Raw genomic sequence first — 27,460 nt, 5'->3', positions numbered from 1 at the left:
CACGCAGGCATGGGGAGAACATGCAAGCTCCACACAGGAAGGCTGGGGGCCGGGATCGAACCCACGACCTCTGCATTGGTCCAACCTAGCCACTGGTCATCCTAGCTAAGTCTCGCATCTAGCTTTTGACTGCACAGTTTTTAATGGAGTCGCCGAATCCAGTACAGCACGACAACGCACATGAATATTAAAATCCCCCTTGAGGACGATATGATCATACTTGGGCCTGATTTCGGCAAGATTTCAAAAAGTCTTGTTTTGTAAAAGTACTCACCGTTCCTCCATCGCGGCCTGAAGTCCTCGGGGAGTCCAAGAAGGGCGACACACCGGTACTTGTCCAAGTCTCCGTCGGACAGAGGAAATCCAGTTCAACGCAATTCTTGTGGGAGCAACAACAGGTGTGCATGCCTCTTCCCGCGCAGGGCAGTCGTGTCGTGGCCAACACAGGTACCAAGCACGAGTCCACGGGGTACAGGACGCGCCATGACGGAGTAAATCCGTGCGTTCGGAAACAGAGGACGCGTGTTTAAATTCGCGTGTTCCCGTTTTAAATTCACCGGTTGAATGTCACCGTTTGCCGCGGCGGCGGTGACTGCGCATGCGCCATCAAAGACGTACGGGAACGCGGAAGTGATCAGTATCCGGGCAACACAGGTCAAGCAGAAGCGAGGAGTCCACTTTTAATGACGTGACATGAACTCCCACCCGTGTGAGAGAGACATTTCCATAAAAACACGTCCATTGACAACAATTCAAATTCCACACTGACACTAATTTACAAAATGTCCTCGTTACATTTTTGGAAAAAACAAACAAACAACAAAAACAAACAAGAAAAGATGCCCTGAGATGGCGAGAAGCGGCAATGAATGTCATTGACTCACAAGAACAATGTTTTATTTATATGAAAATAAATATAGCACAAAAATATAGGGCTATGAAGGGACTGCGTGTGATGCAGAAGAGAAAGTTTCTTCATTTACAAAATTAGACTATATTCAGGTATTATTATTACAGTTTAGTAGTAGGATTGATTCAATTAGAAATTGTATTTTATTTTCCTGAATTAAAATTTTACTAAATTATTCGATAAAATGTGTTTCGACAAGATAGTTACCTTTTTAAAACAGTATATGTAAGTTAAAATACATTTATTTGGTAATTCAATTCAGTAGTTTAATTTTAAATGTCTTCTCTCTAGAAAAAAAAATACTAAAAAAATCAAGTACTTTTAGATTATAAATTTGCTGATTTCATTTTTATTCAGTCCTTGTTTCATTAAAATAAATTAAATAGACAAAGAAACTGCTAAAACATAAAATAATTTAAAAAACATTTATTTGACTGATTTAGTTCTTGCTTCTTTGTTAAATATCCACATTTGAAATAAAAGGCTTCAGCCTCATCACAGTAAGAATTCAAATGCAACAACGTAATCTACAATTCTAATCTTGAATTGACAGATTGTCCAATGGGCAGCATCCTCGAGATGCTACATCAAAGTAGCCATGTACGTTTGGTAACACAAGCAGCCATGTTCACCTCACACAGCGTGAGTGGAGAACAACTTCCTGATTGGGAATTACTAAGTTTGTCTACATTTTGGCTCCGTATACATCACAACAGGCCATGCCAAACACTCATTTCACACTATTGCCAGAATTGAGTAGGATTTTGTACAAAAAAAATCCAACATTTCTATCTGAGCCCAAAGAATAGATTCTTGCAATGCGCGAGCATACCAAATATGAGCACATTTACGTTCGCATTTGACCAACCCTGAGTCATTTTTTTTTAGCATATTAGCACATCTCAGTCTATTGAGGTCTCAAATGAACATTAAGGTTCCAAAGATAATTGCATGTTAGCATATTAACGTATGATATGACATAAAATCCTTAGACACGCATCAGCACTTTTTGTAGTCAAGTTTCTCTCTTGCTATTCACTGGCATAACGACTGTTATCATAAAAGCATTTGTGTACGCTTTTTAAGCATTTGAGGCTTCATGAGCACCCAGTCCAGTGAGCATTATTTTCATATTTGTCTACAGGGGAAGCCTGTAATCTGTCACAAATGTCCGCTTATGTGTTCACCAGAGCTAGCGGCTTATGTCAAGGAGTACTAAAAGCAATTAAAAACTCCTGGAAATTTTTGTAACATTTCCTTCTAAATTCTGGCAAGAGTAGATGTCAGCACCGTCATGACATAGCTGTAAATTTCCCCAGTGTGGGACAAATAAAGGCTATCTTAATCTTCACTGGTTGTGTGACTTAAATGGTATTCAAGTGAGGAGAGTCAGAGAAATGAATGTTACAGGTCCAATGTAGGTAGTTATGCGATATGTTAACATACCAACGCCATCTAAGCAATTTACAATCCACATTATTCGGCAATCCAGAGGCACAGGATGTTTCCAAATGAATGATAAGGTTCCAAAGCAGGTTGTTAGCATGCTAACTATTAACATGCCAGTAATTTATCAATTCCTATTTGAAATAATATGAGCACGATGTAAAACATTGACCTTACTTAGTGTTTTTCATAAATGATCATAATGACTGACCCGACCATAGAGCACCCTGTAAAAGATTTATCAATATGTCTTTTTTTCACCGTTGTGATGCTTTGTGTTAGCATGCTAACTGTTAGCTGTTATTTGAACCCAACCACAGGGCACAATGAAAAATCTTGATTAATTTTTTTTGTAGCCAGTGTGCTATCTTGCTATATGCTGGCACAACTACTGTTAGCATGCTGGCAACATTGTTAAAATTTCCATTTACAAAAAAATTAATCGATAATAATCATAATACTTTGACAGGGCAAGTCTATATTCTGTCACAAATGTTGGCTGAAGAAAAACTAAAAGTTCCTGGAACTTTTTTTGGGAGTAGTTTCTACGTTTTTCCTACTAAATTCTGGCACAGGACGACACCCTGATAATCATTTCGTTTTTTTTTTTTTTAACTAAACTGGCATTCAAGTGATGCGAGTCGGACATATTTGAGGCTTTGGAAGTTTATCAGGCAGTTCATGTGCAACTAATCGGATTGTTCCATTGGCGTTGCCACGGTAACAATGCTCAGTCTTTGTTGTTGGCTCGATCCCGAAGCGACTCGTTGTTGTTGAGCGGCGGCGGCGGCGACTGCTTGCTGCGCAGGCTGCGGCCGTCGGTGGCGGCCCGCGACGTCTCGGTAACAAAGAGGCGCGTCACCCAGACGGAGGTGACGATGCGCTTGTACTCGTTACGGAAGTTTCGGTTGAGCAGGCCGTAGATGACGGCGTTGAGACAGCTGTTGAAGTAGGCCATGAAGTAGCTGACCACGAAGAGCCACTCGGGGATGAGCGGCACGACGCGCAAGGGGTCCACCGCCACCGCCAGACCGATCAGGTTGAGTGGCGCCCAGCAGATGGCGAACAGCACGAACACCACGAACATGGTGATGAAGTTACGCAGGTCGCTGGGACGCAAGCGAGGGCTCTCCTCCGTCTTCACTTTGCGACGCACCTACAAGCCAAAAAAAAGAATTTGTCAAGTACAAGCAATTACTTGGATTATTCAAAAATTTGTAATGAGAGGAGCCAGATGAGGTGGCTTGGGCATCTGATTCGGATGCTTCCTGAGCGCCTCCCCGGTGAGGTGTTCCGGTCATGTCCCACCGGGAGGAGACCCCGAGGAAGACCCAGGACACGCTGGAGAGACTATGTCACCCAGCTTGCCTGGGAACGACTCGGGATCCCCCGGGGAGAGCTGGAAGAAGTAGCTAGGGAGAGGGAAGTCTGGGCTTCCCTGCTAAAGCTGTTGCACCCGCGACCCGGCCCCGGATAAGCGGTAGATGATGGATGGATGGATGTAATGAGACTGACATTTTTTTTCCGCTTAAAAATGAGACTTCTAATCGGTGTTTTAGAATTTTACTCTCGGTGAGTGTGTTGCTGTTATTTGGCTTTTTTTTGGGTTAGATGATCTAATTGTCAAGGATGATTTTACATCAATTCAAGGTGTTAGTTAGAGTATCTCGGATCATATTTTGACTGGAGCAACAGTAGAATCGACGACATTGCCTGATTGTTCCGCACGTGTGTGCTGACATTTGCGCACGTGCTCAAAGATGCAGGTAAAGGAAAGCGTTTGGCTCGTTACGGATCAACATGGTCAAGCTGAAATGTTAACATGTCAGGCAGGGTTTAAACGGCGTGTTGTGGCATTTACAGAATTACGCTGACTCGTGCAACCGAAGGGTCACAAATTAAAAGGTCGTTATTTCCGAATCGCCATAAAAGACTTCCAGTTTGGATCTATCGTAAGAAGCCGGAGAGATTTTGTTGTTATTTGGCTCACTGAGCTGAGGATTAGTTACGAATGCTTGCATCTGCAGCCTGCATTCTGACATTTTTTTTTATTCCCTCCTATGAAGATTCCAATTGTCTTTTCTCTCGCCACACTTAAAAAAAAAAAAAACAACCCAACTGACCTGAATGACAAGGATCCAGATGCGCAGGTAGCAGAAGGTGACCACGGCGATGGGCACCAGGAAGTGCACCACCACTACGGCCACCGTGTAGGAGCTGCTGACGTTCTGGGCGAAGGTGCAGGAGTAGACGCGCGGGTCGTAGCGCAGCGAGCCCACAAAGAAGTTGGGCACGATGGCCACCACGGCCAGCAGCCAGATTAAGGCCACCAAGAGCAGCGTGTTGCGGTAGCTGTACAGGCGGCTGTAGGAGAAGGAGTGGCAGATGTAGCAGTAGCGGTTGACGGCGATGCCCGTGATGTTGAAGATGGAGCCGATCACGCTCAGGCCCATCAGGAAGCCGCTCACCTGAGCGCAAAACAGCACCAAGGACAGTGAAGAGCGCGCGCAACCGCGACAAGGGAATTCTGTCAGATTGTTGTTGGGTTTTTTTGGGGGGGGCACTTTACGAGAGATCAAGTCGAGTTTTGAAAAGTTGTCTTTAAAAAAAAAAGCAACAAAAAGCATGACAAGACATTTCATTCTTTGAAGAAGAAACACATTTTTCTGAGACTATTTCAATATTAAAAAAAGGAGCATTTTGGGGGGGGTTAAAAAGTCAGGATTTTTTTTTTAAATTAAAAATAAATTCATGGCGGCCCGATAGTCCAGTGGTTAGCACGTGGGCTTCACAGTGCAGAGGTACCGGGTTCGATTCCAGCTCCGGCCTCCCTGTGTGGAGTTTGCGTGTTCTCCCCGGGCCTGCGTGGGTTTTCTCCGGGTGCTCCGGTTTCCTCCCACATTCCAAAAACATGCGTGGCAGGCTGATTGAACACTCTAAATTGTCCCTAGGTGTGGGTGTGAGTGCGAATGGTTGTTCGTCTCTGTGTGCCCTGTGATTGGCTGGCAACCGATTCAGGGTGTCCCCCGCCTACTGCCCGAAGACAGCTGGGATAGGCTCCAGCACCCCCCGCGACCCTAGTGAGGATCAAGCGGCTCGGAAGATGAATGAATGAATGAATAAATTCATGGCAGAAAAAAATGTTGCAATGATTTATTCGGCTTGCATTGCTTGATATCACTAAAACAGGGGTGTGTAGACTTTTTATACCCACTGCTAACATGGAGCCAATGCGAGATGGGAACCTTACCATGCACTGCGTGTTGCCTAGCGACCATCCGTCATGGAAGAGAGCGTAGAGCACCAAAGGGTACGGGTAGAACGCCACCACCAGGTCGGCAAAGGCCAAACTCACCACAAAAACGTTACCTGCCAGAAAAAGATTTTTGGTTTATTTTTTTTTGTTGCTGTTTTGAAACGACTGAGCCCACTCCCCTCCGCCCTCACCCGCGGCGATATTTTTGAACCGAGGCGCTGCTTACTTTGCACGATGGCGCTTTCAGCCGCTCTTATTCTACGGAAGGGCGCCGACGCTCTCCACGTGCGCCGGGCTCGCGTCCAGCGTGAGCAAACGAGTCAGCCGACGGGGCCAAAAAAGGTTGCTGGACCCTTGCGACGCCGGCGCCGCTTTTATCGGGAAATGGCACATTTGCTGCGGGAGTGTGAAAGGATGCCGGGGGCGGGTGGTCAGAGTGGTGTGATGGTGTCCTGAGCTTTTCGGGAAATCATCTTTTAACCTTTTTCGGACATTCGCGTGTGTTGTTGGGCTCCGAGGAGACAGTTGTATTTCTTTCGTGAATAAAAGTAGCGATACTGTATAGGGAATTTTTCAGAATAAAAGCTAATCCTGGGAGAATAAATTTGTATTTTTCAGATAATTTTTGTCTGATATATATGATTTTTTTTTTAAATGAACCTATCCGACCTGAACCAGACTTTCATTTTAAGGTTGCGACTTAAATTTAAAAAGTTTCCCTTTTCAAGGAAAGAAGCAATGTTTGGAGAATTAAGTCCGATTTGTTTTTGTTTTTTTTTGCTTTTGTAAATGAAAATAAAAGCATGAACTTTCAGAAGCTAGAGATTTTTTTTAAAATTCATATCTTTTGAGGGATTTTTTTTTCTCTCGCAATTTTCCCGGCCGTTGATGTGAAGCAATAAAATGAAAACAAACACGAAATATGCTGTCGTGTAGCAGCAGTGGCAGCGCCAGCAACCGACTGGGGAAAATTTGCTCAGTGAGGCAAAAAAAAAAAAAAAAAAAATCCCAAACACCTTGGTCAATACAACGGAAGAGAAAATGCATGGATGAGCATTTATAATGTTGGGAGTTATTTCGGGACAATAATTTCCTAGCAAGGACTTCCAACTTTGTCGGGGGCATTTGATGGATTATTTTCACAGAGGGGGATCAGGGCGAGGGGGGAGCGGGGGGGGCGGGTTGGGGTTGCAGCCATCCAGTCCCCGACGGCACCCAGACGATCGATAAGAAGTGATAGCTTGCACATATCAGCTCTGAAATCATTTGCACGGCAAAAGGGAGACCAGAAGGAAAGAACAGGAGGGGACTCGGGAGGCTGCCTTGGGGGATACCAAGCCGCTCGGGGTGATCGATGTTTTTCTAACACCAAACTTGAGACCTTGAACGCTGAAATGATGACCATGATGACCCCAATTCAAGCTTGAAGTCATCATTTGAAACCCTACTTTAAAACCTAACCTTAGTTTGAAAGCCCAACTTGGGTTTGAACCCCTAATTTGAAACACTAACCTTACTTCGGAACTCTAGCACGGGCTTGATACCCTAATTTGAAATACTGCTTTGATACGAAAGCTTGAACCCCAAACTTACCTTTCCTTGAAACCCCACCCTGGCAACCCCAATTTAAGACCATCATCCAGTTTGACAATTTCATTTGGAACCCTACCCCTGTTCGAAACGCTAACCAAAACTTGAAACCCAAACTTTAAACCCTAAACCTGTCTGAAAACCCGAACTCCAAGCCCTTATCCTAGCTTCCAATTGAAGTAGATGAGTAATTTACCTTGACTTTAGCGTTGATTTTGCAACCTTAACCCTAGTCTGAAACCAGCAAATGATCATCTAGCCTACCAACCGTCCTCCCACGACCTCTTGACGACTCCTTTCTGGAACTTTCTTTCCATCAAGTTGAAAAAGTAAAACTTTGCAGCCATCCGACTACTTTTAATCTGCATCGACAAGGAGCTTTTTTTTTAAACTCTGCTACCCGATTGATGTGCACAGCTCGACTGTAGCAAGATGTCTTCTTTTCAAATTGAACGGCCGACGTCGGGTTTCCCTTTTTGAATCCGGCGTGAGCGCGTAATGGCCCGGTAAGATCACAGGTGGTGGACAATGAAAAGGGATATTTTGTTCTGTATGGGGAACAAAAGAAGAACGGGGTGGGTGTGGGTGGTGGTGGTGGTGGGGGGGGTGGGGGTGGATAATAAAAAGGGCCGTCTTTTTAATTATGGCGTTGGACTCAAAGGCGCAGTTCTGTTGGTTTTCCGTTCATTAAGTTTACTTTGCGAGCAGAGCGAAAAATGTCACCCGGGGCCTACATTAGATTCACGTCAAAAAAAAAAAAATGTAGCGTGGGTAATTATGCTTTTATCTTTCTCTCACTCCAGAAGACATTTCATGTTTTTGTTTTTTTGTTTTCCGCACGCTACCTCAGCGAGCAGGTTAGCAAACGTCACGCAGGTGACGGACAAGCTGCAATTGGGCGCTAGCTAAACAAGCGAGCAACAGGCCTTTTTATTAGCTTGCCGTTACAAATTGCCCTCGTACGCAGACGACTTTACTCATTTTAATCCCCCACTGAGAACACTCTTCGAAAACCCCCATTCTCGGTTCGAAACCTCCATTTGAAAGTCAAACTCCGGCTTGAAATTCTTCTCCCTCCGCCGCGAAGCTCAAAGAACGCAATATCGCTCAAGCCGCAAAGGCCCTAAGTGACGGATGATGGTCGTCATACATCAGTGGACCAACGCGGCGGCCCCCCCCCCACCGGCGCACGCCCCAACGCGGTAAATAAGGTTTTTAATCATTTCCCTTCTTTCCACAAGACTAAGCCTTGGCAAAGTTGAGCTTCGTGTCGTTTTTTTTTTTTGCTGCCAACCAAATATCCCATTTGTATTCTGTTCCAAGCAATCCAAAAGAAATGGAAACACTTTCATGTCAACACCTCGCGCTAAACAAAAAAGTGCCCTTGAGCCATGACAAAAACCCACGCGAAACAATTGATTACGGCGCGCTTCTTCTCGCGCGACTATTCTTCCCCGAAAGCCGAAGACGTCATGCGGAGAAAAAAAAAAAAAAAAAAAAAGCTCAACTTAAAAAGGAAATCATGACTAAATTGAACTTTCATCGGAGCAGGAACAAAGCCTGGAGTTATGTTGCGTGATTATTATTATTTTTTTAATTTCTCACTTTTATATTTGACAGTCTTGTAACGAAACATGCTGTAGAATTTTTTATTTTAATAATTATTATTATTTTTTTTTGCATGAGATGTACCAGTGGTATCGGTTGCTTGGTATCGATGAATACCGAAAAAATGGTATCAAACAGCCCTATTTTCAATTTAAAAAAAATATTTACTTTTTTTTTTTTTAAAGAAATGAGTTTTAAACTCCACTAACAAGTGACCTACGTGAAATCACATCGTGCGCGGCTGCAGAGGGCCATATGCAAAAAGTCAAAATCATATTTTCCACCTGAGGCAAATCCAGCGCCTCTGTGTTAAAGTTTCAACTCCTAATCTGGCGCCGTGTGGCAAGGGCCAACGTCGCCTGCGGTGTGGAAAACTTTTACTCGCACTCAGAAAGATCATCACGAAAGCCACGTTAACTTTACAGAGCGAGAGAGGAACGAGCCCCAAAGTTGAGTCGGGCGGGCCAAACGATTCTGGGGGTGGGGGGGGGGGGGGGGGGGGGGGCGTCGACCCGCCCGGCAGTTCATCGCTGGCAACGAGTTGAGTTTTTAATGAGAAAAAAAAAAAAAAGCGTTGATCCCGCAAGTGCAGAAGGGGAAGATGAATCTCAAGACGGTGGAGAAAAGTGGATGAGATGGCGGCAACGGCGTCAAGCTTGACATTTGCAATACTGCGGGAAAAACTAATGAGATTTTCTCGCCGGCCTGCCGCTCATCCGCTCGTGATGATTATCGCTTTTAAAATCCAGTCGGGGTCAAAAGTAAACAAACGATGCTATCGCGTCAACTCGAGACCCCGAGCCCAGCTCGACGCCGCATTGAAAAGCCCGAAAAACCTGTTTGAAACACGAAACCAGGCTCGAGGAAGCCAAGCCGAAATCGAAAACCCTAACTTGAAACCCTATCCCAGGAATGGGAACCGTAACCCAGGATTGAGAACCCAACACATCAACGCTGCCTTGAAACACAAATCCAGGCTTGAAGCCCAACTTTCAAAGCCTTATCCTCCTAATCGAAGCGCCTTTCCGTGTCTTGAAACCCAAACAGCCTTGAATCCCAAACTCCCGTCCCCGTTTTCAAACCCTACTTTGAAACCCGCCTCCTCCGTACGGAACTCTCACGCCGGTGCCGTTGGCCACAATGCGCTACCGAGCTGACAAATGTCATTTCATGTAAATACAGATTTTTTTTTGGGGGGGGGGGGGCTGTCGAAAGCCCAGGATGTGTGGACATGGGGAGCTTTTATCCGTGTTTGCCGAAGCCCACCTGGGCTCCGGCGTGACCAAATACAGTCGGTTGGATCTTTTATGCAAACATGCGCTTTCTGCCACCAAGCGTGTCATTTACATATTCAACTCAAAAGTCAACACGGTCGCATGGCGCCAACTATTCGCCGTCGCTCCTCTTTGCATGCTAAACGATGCCCACTAACCTTGGCAAAAGTCAAAAGATTTGGTTCGGCAGTCATGAGTCAAGACAGTCCGTGTCGGGTGTGGCAAAGCAGCCCCAAAACAGAACCGAGCCTCCCCCGCATGTTTCACAGTTGGGTACAAAACATTCATTTTTTTTTCATTCATTCATCTTCTGTACCGCTTGATCCTCACTAGGAGTGCTGGAGCCCATCCCAGCCGTCTCTGGGCAGTAGGCGGGGGACACCCTGAATCGGTTGCCAGCCAATCACAGGGCACACAAAGACAAACAACCATCCACGCCCCCATTCAAACCTAGGGACAATTTAGAACGTCCAATCAGCCTGCCATGCATGTTTTTGGAATGTGGGAGGAAACCGGAGCACCCGGAGAAAACCCACGCAGGCCCGGGGAGAACATGCGAACTCCACACAGGGAGGCCGGAGCTGGAATCGAACCCGGTACCTCTGCACTGTGAAGCCGACGTGCTAACCACTGGACTACCAGGCCGCCGGGTACAAAACAACGTAACCAATTTCATCTGACTGAAGCGTTGACATTGTACCGAGCCCAAATTCAAGACGCATCGTGCCGGATGTAGCAAAGCAGCCCCGAAAACACAACCGAGTCTTCTGCTTAGTCTACGGGAAGCAACACCGAGTGTCATGCCATCCTCCCTTTTACCATTCAAGTGATACATCCTGTAATTAAAAGCCAGATCGTGGGTGGAATTTGTTTTCCCCCCCACCGCCTCCCTGAGTGAACTCGGGCCTGAAATGTCAACTCGCTGTCTGAAATGAACTCTCCTTCTCTCTGATCTGTTGCCGTTTTTTTTGCCGAGCCAGAACATCTCTCTCGCGAACGGCGTCGTACTGCCAAATGATTGCTGAGCACTTGCGGAAGACAATGCGAAATTGGCTGGATAAGGCGACGGCGGCGGCAGCGGCGGCGGGGGGGAAGAGAGAGCGGCATCTTGCGTAACGCCGCTGGAGCGGGACCAAGCGACGGGCGAGCCAACGTTCGACATGAGCGCCGTTCGCAGCCAAGGATGTGCGGCAAGCGATTGGAGCGGCGGCTTTAATGCAAAATCAAATCCTTGCAGGTGTTACATCAAAATTACTCCAGATGCTAAATATTCCGGGCGCAGGGCGCGAAGATGCCACTGCGAGCGTACACGCCATTGCTATTTGTCAAAACGGTGAATTAGCATCATCCATTAGCCAGGTGTCTTCTTATTTTCTGGGACATTTTGGTACATACCAGGTCAGCGAACCCCCAACGGCCGTCCGAGAAGGATCACATTGGACTTGAGAGCCCTGCAAGCGGTCATGCGATTAACTCGAAATGGCTCATCTGTCTCTGCCAATGAAACGAGCGCAATTAGCTTGCTCGTTCCACCTGTTATCTTTCACGCAGAAGGAAAATGAGCTCATCGAAAAACTCTAACTCGTTCCCTGCTAAGTAGGGCTGAACAATTTTGAACCCCACCCCCCCAAAAAAAAACACAGCTGATTGTAATCAGAGAGCCTCATGTGACCCTAAACTCGCTTTTTTTGCCGAGATATCTCATCAAATCAGGCCTAAGAACTCTGCAAGGAAGGCCGCCGAGGTTTGCAAAAGCAACTTTGGTTCAGGGACGTTATTTAAAAAAAAAACTCTTGGAAAGTTTCAAGGACGTCCCCGCGAAGCGCTAAGTCCTCTTTCCTGCGACGACGGGCTGCGGGGCCGGTGGGCGTTGCGGAGATGCAATCAAAGAGTCGGAGATTAAAGCGGATCTCTGGTGCTCAGCGGGTCAGCTGGTGATACAATAACTGCGTCATATTGGAAGTGTGGCGTGGCCAGCCCCCCCCCCCCCACCCCCCCACACTTCCATTAATCAAAAAAGGCGTCTTAAGTAAGCTCCTTAGCGGGTTTGTGCACACAAGCGGCGCAATGCTGAATTGTTAGAACAAAACATCCGCGACCGTTCAAAAAGTTTGATGCCCAACCAGACGGTGAACCACATTTGAACCGAAGTAGCCACGCTAGCAGACTAGCCAAAGGGAAGATGTTTTTTTTGGGGGGGGGGGGGGGCAGGAGAGGCCCAATTGTGTCACTGGACCCATTTTAATCACCCCCCCAGCCCCCAAAAGAAAATAAAATGTTGAACGACGGTTTAATGCTTTCTATCTCCACAATTCACTCAAACATAGCTCACAGTCTTTGCACATTTCCACCATGATGGATCAACAAAATCTTGTTTTACTGCAACTTCACATTCACAAGATTTTTTTTTAACTAACACGAGTCCTTGTGATTTGTCCAAAAAACTCTCGTCAGTTTTTACTTTTCAACCCTTCAAACTTGACGCCACTCGTCGCCTAATTCTCCTCCGTCGTCCCCAGACGCTTCCTCCGATTCTCAAAATGAAAAATGTGTCATTCAAGCCATTAAACGACAAAGAATATGACACAAAATGAGTCTCTCGTCTCCAAAACTGATCAAAGCAGAACTCACCTAATTTCTCTCCGTCTTAATGTTTGTCCCCGGCAGAACTTTTCGCACCGCTAAAGTGGCCGCATTTGCTAATCAGCTTGGGGATTTCGCTGTATTCACCATCTTGACGAGCATAGTTTTTAAATCTCTGATTCACCCAAACGCTCGCTTTCGGTCCTTGCGGATGTTTTTCCGCCACGTGCTACTCACGAAACGCGCTCACTGGTGTAACGCCGCATCGTTGGAATTGATTTCGTAGCATCCCATTTATCCGCGGGGAATTCTCCCGACCAAAATAGTTTTATCTCTCCCTCTGGCCGATCAACACGTTAGAATTCATTAAAACACACACAAAAAAAACATTCAAGTACATTTTTTTAATCTCGCTGTCACGTAACGGGAGATTTGAAGTGACGGCTTGCTACTCGAGCGCAACATGCTAACGTCGGCGCCGACGTCCCAAACGAGCCTCATTGTCGCTGCCTCCCGACGGATAAGTACTCCACGTGAGCGGCTGTCTGGTTAGGTTGAGGATATTTGGATGCGCTCGTGTGGGTGGGAGGGCGGTGGTGGTGGTGGGGTGGGGGGGGGGGGGGGGTTCACTGGCAAACAAACGTGTGCACTCACTCGCCACTTTATTTGCCATTCAAGCAGACTAATCGCACAGCCCCTGCGGTCAGGAGCGTTCCGAATATTTTGTGGCCCAAATAACAAAAGTGTAGCGGTCAATATTCATCTCGTTGGCCCGATGTCGACTTGCGTTTTGTTTTTTTGTTTGTTTTTTGTTTAGTTGTGAAAAACTCCACGTCGCCTGCTGCGACCTGCTTGGCGTAGACGCTGATGCAATTTGTCGTCAATTTGTGGCGTTTTGGCCTCAAGTTGTGATTTAGCGCAAATGAACTGTCAAGTGTTAATGTTTTCGGGGGGGGGGGGGCGACAGTCGTGGCTGCTGGGAGTCATTTAAGATGGCTCCGACTTGCCTCTGGAGGCTCCGCTTGAACTCTGCGCTAAAGCAAGTGAAGCAAATTATTGGTGGGCCGGGGGGAATGGAAGTGGGAGGGGGGGGGGGATTTGCTGGCCATGCGGGCAGCTTGTGGCAACTGCGTGGGTTTTTTTTTTCTTCCCCCCAATGAGTCGCTCTATCCGCGAATTGTGTGCATTCCGCAGGTAAATAAAAGATTTTGGCTGCGAGGGCCAAAAGGGGTCAGGGCGCGCGCTCATCGCGTATGCACTTTGCCCCCAGGCGGTACCAGCCTGCGTCCACCCCCCCCCCCCCCCCGCCTTGTACCTGACGAGCTTTTTAAGATGCACTAGAACAACCTCTTGAATTGTGCAAAAAAAAATGTTGCCCAAGTCAAGCAAGTGGAGCACAGGAGCCCCCCCCCCCCCCCATTGTATTCTTTTCACGTTCCAAAAACAGCAAATTGTGAGAAAACCTTGACATTAGACAGTGTCAGCAACCCAGCTATTCCGGAGTCCTGCTTTCCCGCTGGGGCTATTTTTTTGGGTTAAGGCCTGGCATTCAAACAAAATGGCTGATTCGACCTCAAATTGTAAACGGCCATTTTGTTTTTCCAAAATATCGAAATATTTACAGTCAAAATGAGACACTCTGCTGGCAGTTTAGCGTCGCCCATCTCTCTAGAGGTTTGCTGTTGTCGATAACGGATATCTTACCGGGGCTTGTCAAAATGCGAGCCCCCGGATACACCCAAAATGGGTTGACCCAATCAAAAATGGCCGACTTTTAGTCCCATTTCAGGCACGCATCCTTGAGACTTTTTTTTTTTTTGGGTGCATCCAGTTCTGATCCAATTTCATAATGATTGATCAAACTGGTAGAGGGCCTGATTATTTCCCCCTCAAAACAGAATAGAATAGGAAAAGATTTTGTTAGTGTATGTTTTGTGAAAAGAAAAAAAACAAACTGAGGGCATTACAAAGCCGTGGGTCCTTGAATGTTTTTTTTTTGTGGGTTCTGTCACACTGAGCGTTTCAGATGCACAAGAAGGAGCTCTCGAATTGTTCAAAAGGCTGCCAAAAAGCCAACAGGCGACGGAGTTTAAAAAGCAGAGATGCTCGCCTGGTTGGTTTAGGGGGAGCTTTAAGACGCCAGCTGCCGCCGCCGTTTCTGGCGGCGTCTCAACGCAGCAACCTGCAGGACGGAGAAACTGCCCGTGTCTTCTTCCCACTTTTTTTTTTTTTTTCGCATCGCATCCATCTGCGCCGGATGGGCTTTAATGCCGACGCCGGCGGGCCAGACGCCCTTTGAACTCGGAGAACTAAGCAGATGATCGAGTCGGAAGGCTGTCGCGGCTCGTCGTGATCGCGTCCGAGAGAACAATCTGGATTAAAGGCAGCACACGCTGATGAGCGGGGCGCCTCGGGGGCCTCCGTGAGACGGGCTGCGCTCAACCAGAAATGTCAGTTTCTGGTGAGCGAGTGCGGAGGGATGCCCGGTTGAAATGCCAAACAAACAGATGAGCGAAGAGGGAAGCGGTTTCGAATGCTAGCGATACCAAAACGTATTTGTGCTAGCGGGGGTGGCGGCTATGAATCTCAATAAACGTTGCGGTTTGGCTCTCGCCTCGTTTCAGGACGAGTCGTAAAATGTTGTTTTTGTTCAAGTCGCCATCTGTCAGGGATAATTTGGAATTTGGTGCGCGCTTACACGCTTGCCGGTTGAAATCGCAAACCCAAACTACTCCTACGGATGAGTTAAAGCCACCGAGGAATGAGTTAGCAGTTTAGCAATCAAAAATTTGACACATTTTTCTGACAAACAACTTCCCCCCCCACCCGCTGTTTGGCACACTTTTTACACCGGATGCCCTTGCTGACGCATTTTCCGGGTGGCGGGGGGAGTGTGGGGGGGGGGGGGGGGACCAAGATGTGAACTCAAAATCCAGCCGCCAGAAATAATGTTACGAGTTATGATTAACAGCTAGAATACGATGTGGACCTTTGACTATATTAAAAAGAAAAAAATAAGTTTGACTTTGCGTCGGGCGTGCCGAGCCGTCAGAGCGGGTGATGCGCGAGAACAAGACAGCAGAGGACGCAAAGGCCCCCGGGAGGGGCAAAAATGACTTTGCTTCATTTTGCTTTTTTTGTTTACTCGCACGAGCCGACGATTGCGCTTCAGCCCGCGCGTGATTGTCGGCGCCAACCATGCGCCGCCGCCTCGCTCTCAACTCACCCCCCCCAGCAAAAACATTGCGCCCCCCTCCCCCAAAAAGCCTTTGCGAAAGATGCCATTTTGCAGTTTACATTGCTGACGGGCCGTTGGGTGAGCAGCAGTTGGCGTGAATGCCAACTGATGAAATATTCAGTCGGCAATCAATCCCATTGCTGTGGCGCGAAAAATATCGGAAGCAATTTGAAGGTCGCTTATAAAACGGCGACGACAAACATTCCACTTCTATGAAACAGCTGTGTTTTTGCGAAATATTCATTGGACAACGCGATGGTCGCATTTGGCAGTGCTGTCCAAGTCGCCCGAGATCGCTGCTTCTTTGATTGGTTCGTCAAAGGAATTCTTCCAAAATGGCCGCCTCAAAGCAAAACGGCCAAAGTTCCGCGCAAACACTTTTGGGTGTCCTTTTACGCATGACATGCCGACTGAATTTTGTGTTTTACGTTCATATCGGTGTCGGGAATTGCATTTTTTTTTTACTAAAGCCATCCATCCGTCTGACTAAGTACAAACTCTGGAATTAGTCTGAAATGCTTGCTTCAAACCAAAATGGCCGACTCCCTGAAGATGGAGGTTGACCTTCAACTTCCATGGCTGTCATTTGATCGTGGTGTCTCGAAAGAATTAGAGATGACAACGTTTTGTTACTACATCCCATCTTATTTGGAAACATTCGGGAATCATCGCGGCGCAACAGGAAGCTCCTGTTGAGTCATTATGTGTGGGGGGGGGGGGTGCTCGGTGTTAAGATTATCGGAGCAGACCACACGCTATCCAACCTAAACTGGTCAATGCCTGATTTTGTCTGTCTTTGTGTGGGGTCTGTCACAGATTGGGGGGACGGGGAGGGGGGGGGGCGAATATTTCAGATTTGAAAAATCCTTCTGCGTGTACCCAAGACTGACAATACACCATCAGCAAATCTGACAAATGTGTGCTCGCATGCAGGCTGAAGCTTATTTACAAAGATGGCAAGGAAAACAACAACGGCGACTGCCGAACACAATGAACGTCTTCTTTTTTTTTTTTTTTTTTTTCCACAGGGATGAGAGTAATTTCCTCTCACGGGGGCTTTGCTTTGCCGAATTCTCACAGATGTAATAAAAGGATTAGGAATTCCGGCCCTGTTCTCCCACTGCTGAAGAATTTGCAATGTGTCGCTTCTAAGCTGATCATCAGAGACATTAAAAAAAAAAAAAAAAAAAGACTCCTACAAATGTGGTGGGAGTCCAGCTTTCAGGCTTTTCGCATGCTGCAAATTACCTAAGGACAAGCTATTGTAAAACACTCCAATGTAACTAGCGTTATTGTTGCAAGCGAATCAAAAATATTTTTTTTTAAAAATTAATCAGATGATTAATTGTGATTAATTCACCGTTGGTCCTCGAGAAATTAAAAATCTACTCCAAATACAGATACCTGAACGAGTATTTGTCCTTTCTCCAAAGTCGAAGAGCTTTTATGAAAATATGCGGGGAGAGCCGAGGGAGGGGGGGGGGGGCACGATACGTTTCATTGAATGCATCAAGGCGTCAGTGCGAAGGACTATTCTGCTTTCTGTGCATTCCAGGTGCGCTTCCGCATGTTTACATTCCGCACGCGGCGGCGGAAGCATCGGCAGGCAAACATTGTTGTTCGCCTTGTTTACGGATTCGCGCCGCACGCGCATCATCCTCTCCTCCTCTTCCTCCTCCATTTGTTTTTTTTTTTGCTCTCCCTCCCTCGTCTTCCCACCTCCTCACCCATGGCCGCCTGGAGGTTGGCAGGAGCCGTTACGTAACCCACTTCAAATTACCACCGCGCATCTTTTATGGAGACGCGCTCGCATGCGACGCCTTTGACTGATTTCGATGAGGAGGAATTCAGGGTCAGTCGTCCACGGCCGTGGGGATTCTTTGGGTTTTTGGGGGCAGGGGGTTGTGGGGGGGGGGGGGGTATTGAGCACTCAGCAGCAGGAAAGACTGAATCACCCTCCTCGTCCCCTTGAGCCGGCAGCAAAGTGCACACGAGTGGCGCTTGACCGTGATGGCACATGACAGCATCGGGAGCGGCGGCCCCTTACATTATGCCGCGCTTCTTCGGCCGATGTTTTCCCAACCTTCGTCGAGCCGAGGCACGTATCTTACATTAGAAAAACCTCACGTGTGCTGTATGGTGGCCGTGACCTCGGCTCAACTCATTTTACAACAAGCTGCAGTTTGCCAGTTATGGAGCGACTCTTCAGGAAGAAAAACAAGCACTTTGCCTTCAGCTAGCTTAAATGCTAATGCGCGCTCTTCCTTGAGATACAAGTGTTTGAAATTTAAGTTCACAACAAATGAACTAAACTCGTATTCCGAGTCAGCCCGAGCCGATTGAAGGTTGACCATTCATGAATTCACTTCTCTTCTCGTTTTTTTCCCTACCTAACACTGGAACCATCTCAGTCACGGGAGAAAAAGGAAGGCGAGCGGCTAATATTTTGTCACAATGGGACGTATAATGGCGGCGGCGTGTGCAATTCTCCCGCGTGGCTCCGAATCATTCAATATCAATTCGTATGAATTAATTCTCATCAGGCCCTGTGGCGAATCTTCCGCCCCACCCTTCCTAAAAAGGGGGGGCTACACCCTCCATTTCCATTCTGCCCCGCTCTTGCTCATCTCATTTAAGACGAGTTCAGCTGTCAGGAGAAACCTTTTTCACACTCGGCCAAATCTCCTCTGGATTAAACGGGATCCCATTGATCTGACAACCTGCTCGCTCGGCTGATTTGCGTTTTTTGAGATTCAAATCAAACCCCGAAGTGGCGAACGCCATCTCCTGCCCAATCGCCCAACAACCCCCCCCCCCCCCCAGCCTTTCCCGGTCGGGAGAATACATTAGCCGAGGAGGAGGCAACTCCACACCCCCACCCATCCTTTATCGGTGCCCGGCGGGTCGCATTAAGGAGGGGGAAAAAAAAAATGCGACGAAGGCCCTAAGTACGTTTTTAAAAACGGATGAGGAGAATATTAAATAGCACTAAAAGCAAAGAGCGGAGAAGTGAGGCTGGGAAGCGGGGTCGTGGGATGGCTCTTTTATAGCACGGGCACTTAGCGGGCCCGCCGCCTGGTGACATTTCTCTTCCCTCGGTGCATTTGGAGAACATTTGGCCTTCTGACGCCTGCCCCGTCACGGCCTTAACGGCCCCTCGGGCACGGCGGCAAAACTTTTCGGTCACAAACTTTCATCAAACTAAGGATTAGCATCGCGCGACTCCTTTTACTCATTCACAAGGCCGATTACGTCTTACGTCCAAACTTGGTGGAGCCTTTACAATGTATACAGTTGTAGTACCACATTGTGCCACAACATGCCCCGGCAGCGCTGAGCGATAATGAAAGGGATGTAGCATGGAAATGGAAAACAAGACGTTCATTTCCATTAGCCTGTATATGCTATTACCCTTTATATGCTAGCGCTTGCCTGTTAGCCAAATTAATGTGATTTGGTTTGAATCTTTTCTGTGTTTAAATCCACAAGGTCTTCTTTTTTGTTTTGTAGGACTGCTTTTCAGTCAACTTCAACTGGGAGTGACAAATAAACAACTTGAAGCAAGCATTCACATTCCTCACAGGCGCTAAGGAATACTTACAACTATTTTGTATACTTCAAAGTGTGTTTTGAGACATTTGAACACGTTTGAAGGCCGTGGAATTTCTAAAAACTCGCTTACGATGGGAGATTCTGACCTATCGAGCGGGTTCACTGTATTGCAGCGTAGGTTAGCCGTATTCAGACTTGACACACACACAAAGGCCAGTACGGTCGCTACCGCAGGAACGTCGCGGCTTCGGTACACGACTCGGTATTAATCAAAAGCCTTCCGTTTCACTTCCTTCAACCCGCGGAGAAAGTGTCAAACACACAAAACTCTCTCTTGTGCATTGCAATGCTAAGACAAGCCCATTCAAGATAAAACACACCTTCGGGGACAAGCGCGACTTGCTTTTATGTCGAAATAAATTGAGTTTTTTTTTTTTTTGCCGGAGTTGTTTTGAGAGATGCGTGTGACGCTTTCATTTTATTTTTTTTTTTCATTTCCTTTTCGCTTATTTGAAACAGCGCCTTTTTCCCTCGTCGGTCGTTTTGTTTGCTCCAAGGCCTGATAGCAATAGCGAGCGTCTCGGCGTTTACGAGCCGCCTCGCGCGTCACGTAGCCGCGTGACAAACGGCGTACATAATTGGGATGGACGTGGGGAAGCTCGAGAGGATTCCTTGCTAAGTGTCTTTGAAAAACATGCCGAAATCCCAACTACGCCCCCCCCCCGTCGCCATGTACTCACTGGACCGGAGAAACACAGTTGATAAAGCGGCTCCGTTGTCAAATGAACCGAGAAGTTGCATTTCATTACAGATGTAAGTCTCTCATTTAAGTTTTTTTTATTAATGTGAATCGACGGAATACGTCGTTGCATTGACTCGGGCGAACGCCTCCCGCGGTGCGTCAGACATCAGTGCCGCACGCAGCCATTTGGAAACGCGGCGTCAAGCAGAGCGACTCGGCAGCACAAAAAACGGTCTGGCGGGAAAATTTGGAGGTGGAAGCAATTTGTGAAGAGACCACGTGGGATTTCGCGTCCTGATTATCATTCGTACTTCTCCGCTGATCCTCTTTAAAGGCTCGGGAATTTTCAGGCTGGACGACAACCTCGAGATCAGATACAAAAAAAAAAGAAAAAGATCAAAGGAAGGCCAGTCGCCACTTTGTTGGCGTGGGCCCAGCGGTTTTGAACTGGTTATTGACAAGTTCTCGACTGAGTCTGAGCAATTTGGATGCGACAGCTAAGCGGGGGAATAATCTGGAGTTTAATGATAAGTGACAAAGAGAAATGCAAAGCTAATCACCGGTGTGGTGAGAAACGGAGACGAAAGAGTAACAGAAGAAGCCAATTGCTGTTTTGGTGGCATCCGGGATTTCAAATATTCTACAATCAAATGTTCTGAGCGTATCATCACTATTAAAATCACGGTACAGATGCTCTCTTGGGATTGAATCTTTTTGGGATAGTCTCTGCTGTTCAATTTTGGGGGGGAAAAAAAAAATCATAAAATCTGCAATTTTTCAATTTTGCTATATTTTTTGGGGGTGTTTTTTGTTGATGCTCAAAATAAAAACAGCTTTGCTTATGTAGTTATTATTATTATTTTTTTTTTTGGTAAATGATGAATAATTCCAGATATATTCATTACTAGCCTTCACCCAACGCCTCTCGGATAGAAGTTTGTTTATGTACGCTGGCTACCGATGATGATTCCCATCCCAGTGCAGTTCTTCCGTCTGCCACTTGGTGGCAGCAGAGTTACCATGAGATTGATTTCGAGTCGCATTTGGTGTATAAATTACACGCGCTTCGCCACAGATGATCGACGACGATCGCCACGCAAGTCAAAAGTGACACAATAAAATCTTATCAATCGTCTTCACGATAGATTTTGGGCAGTGCCGCCCAGCTTTAAGAGGCACACTTTGTATGTCGCAAGTTTCCCAAAGGCGTGGATGATTAGTGTCACGTTTTGCAGCAGATGGCTGACAACAATCGATCATCACAATGCATTTATTTTGGCGCTTTTCATTTCGAGATGTTTCTTCAAGCATTATGTTCAGACGGATGAGGGCCTTGGGGGGGGGGGGGGGGGATGTAGCTTGTAGATGTGAAATAAATAGTCTCTTTGAAGCGACTAACGTGTGATCGCTTTGACGCTAATCCCCTTCAAAGGCGGCGCCACCCCCCCTTCCTCGCAAAAAAAAAAAACTTCTGACCTACGCGGGGGTGCTCGCACATGCACACACTTCGGCGCGTCCGAGCTGCGAGGCCCACAAAAGCGTATTATGGCGCCGGCTGTTGAAAATGGGCCGATTTTTTGTCAGGACGCCCAATTCCATGACTTGCAATGCTGATTTTTTCCCCTTTTGACGTCAACGACTTTGCCATCATCTTTTTGTCGCTCACAATCAAGAGCGAGGCGTGCGTGGACGCCGACGAGAATAACGAGAATAACGCAATTTTGCAGTTGCAGACGAATTTTGCCGTCTAATCTGCCAAACAAGGCCATCTTTTGACATGCTACGATATCGTTTTGATGTGTTGCTTCATCCCTTTACACGACGTGACCTTCAGTCATCTTTTAGTCCAAAGGAGTAAACTGTCTTGCTTGGCGGTTTGACCTTTTGGGGGAAAAAAAAAAAAAAAAAAAAAAAAAGTTCAAGCTAGCGATCGTTCCAAATGAATGGACTTTTTTTTAACAACAGGGCCTGCGGTCCCAAGTGGGCCGCCGCGTATTACTTAACTTCCTCGCCGGCGCTATTATTATGCTAACGGCTCACGTAGGTGAGCGCGAAGCTCGTCGTTAGTCATCACCGCGCGAGGATTGCTCACGTCAGCAGCGAGTGGCCTTCAATCGGGTGTTTTCCCACCCGAAGCGCGCCGAGGGCGGAGGGCTTCACCCTCGCGGGGACGAGTGGGCTGCCACCTAACTGCGAGCGCGTGTGACTAAAAGCGCCGCGCCGCCTACTGTAATGCCTCTTCAACCCAAAAACAACACACACAAAAAAAAAAAAAAAACTAAAGGTGGGTTGTGGATTGGAGTGCGATGGTTAAGAGTAGTTTACAGGTGGCAGAGACGTTGGTGTGGACTCGGGAATGCTATACGTGTACGGCTAAAATATTCGTCGGCGGACTTAAAGCATGCGAGGCAGACGTGAAGTAACGTGTGCAATTAAAGGGGAGCTGGCAAAATCCACGGAGCTCTTTAAGTGAAGCGGCAAACCGAGCCGGCAAAAGCTGAGCGCTGCTTCGACTGAGCTTTTTTTTTTTTTTAAACGTCTCCGTTCAAACTGAAGGACGGCGCCGTGAAGGCAAACACGTCTTCGTCCTTCCATTGTAAAGATATGCTCAAAGATTGGGTTTTTTTCCCTGTTCTTCTTTTTCTTTTGGAAAAAAAAAGATCCTCCGCCAATTCTGTTCAATCACCTTCGGGTCAAGGTGATGTTGAGCGCAACAAAAAGAAAAAAAAAAAAAAGAAAATGCCTTTGAGCACGTGAAGAGAAAAAGCAACACGGTGCACTTTGGAAGTCGAAATATACAGTCTCGGATTTTAAAAAGTTTTTCCAAAAGAAAAAGTCACACGAATTGACCTTTAAAATGTTTACACTTTAACGGCCTTTATAGATTAAAAAAAAAAAAAATCCTCGTCTCACCCCCCCCCCCCCCCCCCGCCCTCCCCGCCTCGGGTGGTGTCCGTCCCTCATTCAGCTCGGGTCCTCTACCAGGAAGCTTGAGGCTTCTGCCCAGTATCCTTGCTGTTCCCATGCTACATCCCGTGTAGGGGGGCTTGTCCCCCCCCTTCCAGCGCCTCATCTTCTGTTCCCCATTGTCTGAGACATTCTCCGAGTACCGTTGGAGCCTTCTCCTTCATGTCTTCTTGGAAGCTTGGATGTTTCATCCTGGACCGTGGCCCTCACACTCGCTAGTCCCCGGCCTCCTTCCTTTTCGGCTTGCGTACAGTCTCAGGGTGCTGGATTTGGGATGGAACCCTCCACGCATGCTTAGGAGCTTTCGGGTCTTATTTTTGCCATTGAGCCTGGCTTCTTATAGGACTTGCCTCACTCGCCGGAGGAATTTGGCCGTAGCCGCTTTTCCTTGTTGCCAGTTCGAGGTTGCCATTGGCTTGCGGTCTACCGAGATACTTGTAGCTTGTCCTCAACGTCTGCTATTGTTCCTTCGGGGAGTGAGAGTCCTTCAGTGCGGGCTACCTTTCCTCTCTTAGTCACCATCCGGCGACATTTCTCAAGCCTGGAATGACATCCTGACAGGCTCGACATGTACAACCCCCCGCCCCACTTGCACCCCCCCCCCCCCCCCCGCCCCACGTGTCGTTGCATATTTACAAGCGCTTTCCCGTAAGTAATAACGCAGCGCACACGTCGCGGGGCAGAAATAGATGTCGAGGAGGAGTGCATTGTGGAACATGACAAGCAAAAGGTTCTCAGAGAATTGGCTGCCCCCGGTTTCCAATCTGGTTCAGATGCACGCACAAAAATGAGAGAGAAAGAGAGAGAGAGAAAAAGAAAACATCTTCTGCACAACAAACCAGACTTCTTTTCTCTGTCGCAAAAAGCACTATTTTTTTTTTGAACCTCGAAAAGCACGACTTGAATTCCTTCCCTCAAAATATGACCTTCTCTGTGTGAAAAGAATTTCTTGACTCAACAAAAGACTTATTTTTTTCATCAGAATGTGATTTTTTTGCACAGGCAAACCCTTGTATAAATAAAGGGACCACTTTTATGCCCCCCCCCCCCAAAGAGGACTGGGTGGTTGTTTTACTAAAACATTTCTGAAGGATTTGGGGGTGGGGGTCACGATAGATCCCCCTTCCATAATTGTAGTGGCACACTTGACCATTTAACCAACCCGCAAATCAATCGATTAATCCTCCAAGTGGCGATCTTATGCTGGCTCCCTCTTGTGGCAGAAAAAAAGATCACCGCCCTGCTACAATTCGGTTGTATTTAACCTTCACTAGTTCAATACATTTGAGACTCTTAAAACTGTTGGGTTGAACACACAACACTGGGTCCCCCCCCCCCCCAAAAAAAAGAAAAAAAACCCCATTGCATAGGGTTGAGGATTCGACCCAGAATGTTGGGTCAGGAATACGATCGTGATGAACCCGGCGCTGGGTCCAAAAGGGACTGAGTCAATGGTGGCTTATCTAATAACTTTGCATTGGGTCCAGGATTTGAGCCTGTATGTCGGGTCCAAAGCCCCACTTTGAAAAGAGTCAAATAAAAAACCCAATCTGGACTGATCTACCACTTGGAGCCAACTTTCTGGGTTGTTTTAATCAAACTTCCACTTTTCAGGACACAACAACAGCGTTCAAAACGGTGACCGACTTTCAACCCAATCAGCTGCGTCCAAAAACAATTGACCCGACCTTGGGTCAGCGTAACCCAGGCTGCTGAGGCCAGCATTTTGTGTAAAAAGTTCGATAAGCGCCAAAGGAGATGAAAATTGGACGTTTCTTACCCGAGTTCCTCAGCTTGCGGTTGCGGAAGACGCTGACGATGACCAGCAGGTTGCCGAGCACGTCCACCACGGTGGTGAAGATGAGCACGCCGGCTAGGATGCCGATGACCCAGGCGGGCCGGCTGCCCACCTCGCCGCCGCCGCCGCCGCCGCCGGACAGGGCTTGCGCCTCCTCCGAGCGATTGTGGAGGAGCGCCAGCGTTCCGGGCATCACGTCCCGCCGAGCATCGCCGCACCTCTGCCGAGCCGCCTCCGACTCCCTGCCGATTCTTCTTCTGGTTCTTCTTCGTCCGCCGCCGCCGCCGCCGCCGCTGCCGCTTGTTGTTCTTGCCGAGACACTTGATAGGCAGAGGGAGGCGCTCACGTGTGACCTACATAAAGTTACACCAGTCTTGTTCACTCAAAGTCATTCATCCAAAGCACACTGGCTTCTCCCACCTCCTCCTCAGCCGAAGCGCTCACGTGTTCTTGTTTTTTGTTGGGGGGGGGGGGGGACGTGGGGGTCTCCCTCTCTTCCGCTGCTCCCAAAAAGAAGCAAAAAATGGGAGATGTTTGCTCTAAGCCATTGTGACGCCTCGGCAGATATGCTCAGCATCCCCGAGGAACGCTCGCCCGAGCCCTTGGCAGCCTTCCTCTCACTCGCCGCCCCCCTCCCCTGCTCACGCGTACGCACACGCACGCACGCTCCCCCAGGTGAGGCGCGTACGGAGACACCCCGCGAGTAACACACCACCTCCTCCCACGTGCCTTTATAGCTCGCGCTCTCTCTCTCGCTCTCTCTCTCTCTGTCTCTATCCCCCCCCCCCCCCCCCCCCCGACGCTGAGCGATGCGTGCCAAACATCAGCAAAGCGTGGCAGCACCCTCACTCCGTTTATTACCTTTTTAACCGAGAAGAATATTAAGAATATTAATGTTATGATCGGAAATAAGAGTCTATCTTTGAGTTAGAATGTTTCTATATTTTCCACCATTTTTTTGGGGGGTGGGGGTCATCTGTAATATTCACATCTTGACATTTGTCGGAATTATTTTGAACCAAAAAAATGGAGGAAAAAAAACGGGGCGGGGGGAAGTTTCATTTTATTCCGTGTTTTCTCCGTAGAAATTAAAATAATGATGAAAAAATACAATAAAAATCAAATATAATTTCTGTCCAGTATTTTAAATTAAGGAACAAAAATCTTCAGAGTAATTTTTGGGCCGGAAAAATATATTTCAGATTGTCCCCCAATCCAAAGGTTCCCCCCACCCCCACTCCCCGAATAAAACTTTTTTTGGGGCAGTTATTAAAGTAATTTATGCTTTCAACTGTCATTTCTTTGTGTCTGGATACTCAAATTTTGATGACAGTTTGTTTTGAATTATTTCCAGAAAGAAAACGTTTTTTTTAAATAAAAGTTTTTGTTTTAGGGGGGGTAGAAAATAAAAGTAATTTTGAAACAGAAAAGTAGCGGCACGCACGGAGCGCGGAACAACGACGCCCCCCCACCCCCCCTCCTCCCACGCGCCTTGAGATGCGTTTCGCTCTCTCAGGCTTGGGCTCTCTCGAGTGCCGAGCAGTGCGCGCAAAAAACATCAGCGCACTGACGCAATTCATTCACCTTTTTCCACTCAAACTACTTGACGCCAATTGCGTGCACGCTGACGGCTGCTGCTGTTGTTGTTGCGTAAATGCTTATTTTGGAAAGGCATTTGTGTACAATTGTGTCATCAAATCAACCCAAAAAAATAAAAAATAAAAATCGCAACCCTCATCACTCATTTCTAAACGCAAATTTATTTATTTTTTATTTTTACATGTATTTATTGAAGGTTTCAGGAAAAGATGACGTACTAAAAACATCTTTTTTTGTTGGTTTGTGTTTTGGTGAAACAAGTGACAATCGTATCGCTTTGTGGGGGGGTAAATGTTGATTCGAGGTCCGAACGTTTCGTGTTGGGCGTCGTGCGCAATGTGACGTGTTACGCAAGCGTTTGTGGGTTTGTGGAGTGAAAGAAAGAATTGAAAAGGCGTCCAGTGAGTGAAAAGCGTGCCGTGTCCCTCTCCGGCGTCATTATGGAAAAACGCTCAGTCGGCGCGGACAAATCGCATCATCGCGGCTGCCATTGATCCCCGGACCCCTTGTGACGCACTTGCAATTATTCGGCATCGCCTGCATGGATTTTTGTCGCTTTTTTTCTTTTTTTTTTGTGGTCTCCTCGTGTGTGTGTGTGTCTGACACCGAGCGGGACCGCTTTCATCTGCCGAGGGGTGACTGTCGGATGGCCAATAACGCCGGCCTCAATGTGTCATGGCTCAAAATGTGGATGACAACGTTGGGGAGGGAGGAGGGGACAGTGTAGGATGGGGGTGGGTGGGGGGTCATCCAGCAGACGTGACGGTGCTTGGTAGGATTAACGTGCCGGATGTAATTTGTGGAGTGAATTGATCCATTTAAAACAAGAATTAGCAATGTCTCCTTGGGGGGAGGGGGGGGTATTTTGAGTGCAGAAATGCAGGTTACTTCATGACA

General features: G+C 47.3%; 2 protein-coding genes across 3 annotated transcripts in view; one reads left to right on the top strand and one right to left on the bottom strand.

Annotated features, from left to right (window-relative positions):
- rpl23a (ribosomal protein L23a) overlaps positions 1–27,460 on the top strand; it is a 243,530-nt gene that overhangs the window by 79,474 nt on the left and 136,596 nt on the right. The window lies entirely within an intron of this gene.
- On the bottom strand, positions 656–25,687 carry mtnr1bb (melatonin receptor 1Bb). Its single transcript, XM_052047370.1, has 4 exons — positions 24,947–25,687; positions 5,607–5,725; positions 4,480–4,824; positions 656–3,512 (listed from the first exon to the last, which is right to left on the bottom strand). The coding sequence occupies exons 1-4, from the start codon at positions 25,155–25,157 to the stop codon at positions 3,087–3,089; spliced, it is 1,101 nt and encodes a 366-aa protein (XP_051903330.1). The 5' UTR covers positions 25,158–25,687; the 3' UTR covers positions 656–3,086.

The sequence above is a fragment of the Hippocampus zosterae genome, chromosome 16 (assembly GCF_025434085.1).
Source record: "Hippocampus zosterae strain Florida chromosome 16, ASM2543408v3, whole genome shotgun sequence".
NCBI classification, from domain to species: Eukaryota; Metazoa; Chordata; class Actinopteri; order Syngnathiformes; family Syngnathidae; genus Hippocampus; species Hippocampus zosterae.
This window is presented reverse-complemented; position numbering and strand designations above follow the sequence as displayed.

Coding starts and splice junctions, on each gene's coding strand:
- mtnr1bb (XM_052047370.1), bottom strand. CDS start 25,157: ATGCCCGGAACGCTGGCGCTCCTCCACAATCGCTCGGAGGAGGCGCAA. Junction 5,726..24,946: donor CCGCAAGCTGAGGAACTCGG/GTAAGAAACGTC, acceptor TTTTTCTGGCAG/GTAACGTTTTTGTGGTGAGT. Junction 3,513..4,479: donor TCTGGATCCTTGTCATTCAG/GTCAGTTGGGTT, acceptor TTTGGCTTGTAG/GTGCGTCGCAAAGTGAAGAC.